This window comes from Callospermophilus lateralis, chromosome 5 (genome assembly GCF_048772815.1).
Source record: "Callospermophilus lateralis isolate mCalLat2 chromosome 5, mCalLat2.hap1, whole genome shotgun sequence".
Lineage (NCBI taxonomy): Eukaryota > Metazoa > Chordata > Mammalia > Rodentia > Sciuridae > Callospermophilus > Callospermophilus lateralis.
Genome location: NC_135309.1, coordinates 18,515,647 through 18,521,646, shown reverse-complemented (window position 1 = coordinate 18,521,646; position 6,000 = coordinate 18,515,647). Strand labels below are relative to the sequence as shown.

Here is a 6,000-nt window from a genome sequence, read left to right as displayed (position 1 = left end):
CAATAGAGATGATGTTTGTCAGCACCCATGATATTCCAGAGCTGAACTACAGAGAGGTCCTAGAGCTACGGGAGAATTTTTAAAAGAAGGAAAGCCTAGGTTGGTGGTTGAAAGCAATGGCATTAGAGTCAGACAAACCTAGTTTGTCTCATTAACTGGGTGCCCCTGGCCAATATGAAACCTCAACTTCCTCGTCCATAAAATGGGCACAATATATTGCCCTACCCAGAGGGTCATTGGGAAGATTAGAGATCAGGTGTGAGAAACATGTAGCTTCGGGTCAGCTTTCCTTCTGAGCTGTGCTCTAATCAATAATTGGAGGTTTTTCTGGGGTTGTAGCTCAGCACAAAGTCACTTGCTTGGTATGGGCAAGGCCCAGACTGGATTCTTGGCATAATAGGAAAAATAAAATTGGGAATTTTTTACATAGTGAAAGATGGCCCAAGTAGAGAAAGTGGAGAGGGCTGAGGGAATTCCCCCATGAAGGAATGGGGAACTCCTACTTTTGGGTGTTTGGAACCTTCCTGAGGCCAGAGTTCCTGGACTTTGGTGTCTAGGATTTGTGGAAGGTGGGAATGAAGAACCAAACACTGAGCCCCTCAGTCCCGACCTCGGGGAAATAATTAACTTTGCAGAAGGTAAGGAGCTCACCATGGAGTGTCTTCTCTATCAAGCAGAGATGACACCATGAGCAGGGGAGTCCCTCTCTTGCTCAGCACATTCTGGCCCAATACAGGCCCAGGGAATGACATTTCTGGGAGACTGCAGGACTCAGACAAGAGGACACACTGTACTGTGCTTCATTTCTCTAGTCCAGCTTCCGGTCATATGTCCACTGCAAAAATGGTTGATCTCATCCTCGGGAAACAACACCTAAGTCCTGTAGAAGTCCAAATCCAGCTGATCCTAACTCAATTCTGCTACCCTCTTCTTTTGTATTTAATTCAGTATTTTCAAGAAACATTGTCTCTGTTTTATTTATTTTTATGTTTCAAGTGGGTGTCTTGCTTTTTTCACTGGACTGTCCTGGAATTCCCAGGCTCAAGTGATTCTCCTGCTTCAGCTTCCCTAAGTAGCTGGGACCACAGAGACACACCACAGTGCCTGACAGATTGTTTTAATTTCTTTAAATGTTTTCGAGATGGAATTTTGCTCCTCCCTTTCCCCTTCCTCCCACTTTTCTTACCTTCACAGGTAAGTACTCAATTTAACTAACAATATCATTACTATTACTTTTACAAAGTACTTCTCCTGACAACCTCTGGAAGTCCCCCTAGGGAAGCAGATTCGTAGCACTAATTTTAGGGACCCTAGAGCCAGCAGAATTTGCAAATTAAAGGGTGGGGTGGGATAGCTGAAACTACGTGGGGAGAATCGAATAAGAGGGAGACAGATGGTGCCTGTGCTGGGGGAAGGGACAAGAGATCCTGGAAAACTTATATTCCCCGATTTAAAAGAATCTTCCCACTTAACCACTTCTTGCCTGACTCCTGGTTCTACATAACAGAAAAGCTGGGAGTGTTGGGGCCACCCGTGCCAAGAGCCCCGGACACTCGGGGTGGGAGAGCCAGTAGCGCTGGGAAGCAGAGGCAGAGAGGGTCTTGTCCTAACCTCCTGGGGCTCGCCTCTGGTTCTGGACCCCAGGTAACGGGCAGTCTCCCTTACTCTTGGCAAGGGCAGCGCAGGGGTGGTCGGCGGTTCGGACTGTCCCACGAGGGGGCGCGTCTCGGGCCCTAGGACCCGCCCTCGTGGCGCTGGGAGCGGGGAGGAGACCCGGGAACCCAGGAGCCCGGCGCTCCGCCTCCCGTTTCCGGGGCAGCGCAGTTACCTGCACCGCCCGAGCCGCACCTGGCGGAGGCAGAGTCGCAGGGCGGGCGAGCTCGCAGCGGCCGAAAGGAGAGAAGGAACGGCGCCGGCTGGGGAGGCGGCGGGCGGCGAGCAGGGCGGCGGAGGCGGAGGAGGGCAGGCGGCAGCCGCGCTCGGCCCGCTCCGCCTGGCCGGCTGGGCGCACCCGGCCCGCACCGCGCTGCTGCGGGCGCACATGGCAGCGTGAGAGGCCGGCGGCGGGAGGAGCGGGCGGCGCCGGGGCCGCAGGGCCGCATGGACAGCGGCGCCACCCCGGCCGGCCCCCATTAGGGCCCCCAGTCCGCGGGCGCCACCCCCCGATCATGGTGCCTCGGCGGCCGCCTGGACTAAGGACGGCCGGCCGGAGCCGCTGAGCCCCGCGGCGGCCGCGAGCTGCATGGGGGAGCGCGGGCCGCGCTCGGGAAGATGCCCCGGCCGGAGTTGCCCCTGCCGGAGGGCTGGGAGGAGGCTCGCGACTTCGACGGCAAGGTCTACTACATAGACCACACGAACCGCACCACCAGCTGGATCGATCCGCGGGACAGGTAGGACCCCCGGAAGCTGCCGGCCCCCCGGCAGGGTCCCCACCTGCCCTTGAGGCCACCGACCGGGGCTGGGCAGGAGGGCAGGGGAGCTCAGCGTGTCCCTCGCGCTTTCTTCAGTTTGCCTCCCACCCCCGCCCCTTCTGGAGCGCCACTGCTGCCCCAGCAGGGTGCTTAGAGGAGGGGACAGCCAGTGAGCTGGCCGGATCTGCCCCCACTGCCATCCCCTGCTGGTGTACCTAGGCCCCAGCCAGCACCTGCCGGGAGTTTTGACCTTAAGCTCTAGCCCCGCCCCCTTCCCCTTTAGAGGGAGAGGTTCGGCGGGGGCGGGGGCCGCGACCCAGCTGGAGAAGCCCAGTCTTTCCACAAAACTCGCCTGGGGGAGGGGGATGGGATCTGGTTTGGAGGGGTGATAGGGACACTGGGTTCGGTGGAGACTACTGGAGGAAGGGCGCTGCGCGAGAAGACAGCCTGGAGTGTGCATTTTGACAGGTGCCTCCTTGGCCCCTGAGAATGTTGGAGCAAGTCTGGGGAGGCCCAGGTGGGACGGGAGGGAGGGAGCCGGCGAGGGCAGCCAAGGGAGACTGGTTCTCCAGGAATCTCACTGCAACTTGGAAGCTGTTAGGATGTAGATGGAGGTGAGAGGCCTCCCGCGAAGCCCTGCCCATCGCCGCTTTCTCCTCCCTTTCTCCTCTCTGGGGCCCGAGGCTCCTCAGCCCTGCACCAACGCGTCCTGACCTTGGTGAGCGCCTAGCCGGCTGGAGCACGGGATTGTGCTGAGGCAGGTGTAGTCTGAACGCCCTAGACTTTCTCCTGGTTCGGACTACTTGGAATTACTTTGCACACACACTCTCTCCATGTATGTGCTGGGGGTGGGGGAGACCCCTTTCCAACCCTGGACCACTTTGTTTTCCTATGCTGACACGGTTTGTGGTCAAAGCGTCTCAGGAATGTGAAATTTTCACCTGATCTGTGACCTTGGGGGTCAGGTCCCCTGAAGCAATGGAGGTGATTTTTTTGGAACCTTCCTTATGTGGGGTTTGGATGGGGGTGGGGCATATCTCAGAAGTCCAGGATGGGGTGTATAAAAGATGTGGGTCAAAAATTTTTTAAAAGTAGCAGAAAGAAAATGAGAGTTGAAATTCCCAGTAATTTCCATTGAGTACTTCTGTCCATTCATTCATCATTTCCTGGGTGCCCATTCTGCTCAGCACCATGCCAAATCTGGAACAGAACATTATAATGCTGGAGAGTGTCCCTTAGGCAAACTTCTTTGACCTCTTTGCGGTGGTTTCCCTATGTGTCAGATGAATGGTTTGCTTGGAAGGGAAGGAGTTGAATAGCGGGATTCTTAAAAGTTGGAAGGGACCTGAGCCATCAGAGCCCAACTTCCATTTTTAAAACATAAGAGAAAATTTGAAGCCCTGAGTTGTGATTTGCTCAAGAATTTTGATCTTCCCACCTACATGCACCAAGTTCTTGACCAGCTCTGACATTCTACCTGCCAAACTTGTTTTTCTGACGTGCTTCCCCCACCCCATGTCAATCAGTTGCCCCACATGTGGGTAAACTTGACAGCCCCTTTTCTCTATTGTCTTCCAAGAACAGGCAAATTCAAGCTTACCTTTCCTCCCACAGTTTAAGTCCCTGCAGTTGACCTCACCCAGTGCCTGTTAGCATTTGGATGTCATGTTGGAAGTTGAGGATTACCAGGCCAGCAGCCATAATCATGCATCTGAGATGATAATGCAGTCTTGGGAGGTTTTGCAAACAGCTGTAATTCTTTATCCTTGCAAGAGGACAACATGTAGCTTTCTTTGAAGGACTGACTTGGCTAGAACAGTTTCCCACATTTCATTGTCACATGGGCCACCTTCTTGACTTTCTGGTATATCCACTTGAGCTATTGCTTACTTTAATACTTGACTTTGGATCAACTCACTCTTAAAATTTTTGTGCCACTTTCACAAACGGGAAACTATTGCCATAAATAGAGAGGAACTTTTAAAAATCCCAGTAATTGCTGGGGGATGGTCAGTGTCATTCATTTTATTTTAGCTGGACACTATGGCCTGCCTAAGGCCCCAGTGCCAGGCCTGCACAGACTTTGATTTTAATCAGCTTGGCAAGTGATGGAGAGCAGGCAAGAGCATACAGATGCTTAGTGGAGCTGTTCACCTTCACCTTGTAAGTAGGTTTTTGTTGTTTTGGTGGTGGGGGGGTGGATTAAATCCAAGGTCACTACCACTAAGCTACATCCCCCAGCCCTTATTTTTTTATTTTGAGACAGGGTCTCGCTAAATTGCTTAGGACCTCTCTAAGTTGCTGAGGTGGCCTCAAACTTGCGATCCTCTTGCCTTGCCACCTGAATTGCTGGGATTATAGGCATGTGCCACTGGGCCCACTAAGTAGGTTTGGTTTTATGCTCTACCACCAAGCTAAATCTCCAGCTCTACTCATTGATTTGTAAGGCTTCATCTTTGGGCTTCCCGGTCATCCTACCCGAATTAGGCTGGTATGGGGCACTTGAGCTTGGGGTCAGTCCCAGGTTTTGTAGGCCAGCTCTGAAGGTGTCCAGGTAGAGCTAAGCCGAGCATATATATGTGGTTCCCTGGACTTTCCCTTCTGTGTGCTGGGTTAGGGATTTCTACCTTTTAGTTCTGCCTGTTGGGCTCTGTGGACTAGCTTTGAGCTTGCTGAAGTTCAAGTGCTCCACGGGCAAGAGAAGAGATTGATTGGATAGTCTGCAAGGGCGCCAGCTCTCAGATATGATTTCAGACCCTTCTGCCTCTCCTTACCCACTAATTTTATGGTGGAAAAAGGGAGGTGCAGAAAAGAAGGAGGCAATTTTTATTTTATTTATTTATGTATTTATTTGGTACTGGGGATTGAACCCAGTGCCTTATGCATTCGAGGCAAGCACTCTACCAACTGAGCTATGTCCCCACCCCAGAAGGAAGCAGATAAAGTCTCCCAGAGTAGGTACATCTTTTCAGCTGTTCAATGCCTTGAACAACAACAACAACAATCCCATTAAAAACCCCATTCCTTAAGAGAGAAAGAGTGAGAGGGTGGTGTGTGTGTGTGTGTGTGTGTGTGTGTGTGTGTGTGTGTTTGCCTTGGTGTTTTCCATGCCTGAATCATGGAGATGCCCACCCATTCCCTTGAATTTAAAAGAAGTAAGTCAAATGGTCCTTCAGTTGAAAAAGTGATTTCTTAGCCACCAAGGACAAAATAGCATCTCCGGTTACCAACCCTAAAGAATGTCTTGGCACATTCCTCTCTCTGGACTGAGCTGTTTTGTGTGCTGTCCGCACAGAGCTCCTGGGGGTAGGGAATCCAGTTTTCAGCTTCCCTTTCACCAGGGGGTTGGAAGAGCAGCCAAGCGGCCAGCCTTGCCAACTGCGCCCCTTCTCACCCAGGGAGCACAGGGAGACCGAGATTCCTGAGGACGGTTGTCCCAACAACCGGAGAGGGTCCAGTCGGTAGCCTGGGCCCTGCCCACTGGGCAAAAGGCTCCAGCGCTCGCAGGCCCTGCCCCAGTCCTGGCCCATGTAGGGAGGTGACAGGGCATAGAGAGCCAGGTGCTGCATGTCAGGCCTACACAGCCCCT

At 53.1% G+C, this 6,000-nt stretch overlaps 1 protein-coding gene across 2 annotated transcripts in view; it reads left to right on the top strand.

Moving 5' to 3' along the window:
• The first annotated feature begins 2,271 nt into the window (after positions 1 to 2,271).
• Positions 2,272 to 6,000, top strand: part of Wwc1 (WW and C2 domain containing 1) — a 146,644-nt gene continuing 142,915 nt past the window's right edge. For both annotated transcript variants that reach the window (XM_076855690.1, XM_076855691.1), the window contains exon 1: positions 2,272 to 2,390. In XM_076855690.1, the coding sequence (XP_076711805.1) occupies positions 2,272 to 2,390 (119 nt within the window). The remainder of the gene's footprint in view (positions 2,391 to 6,000) is intronic.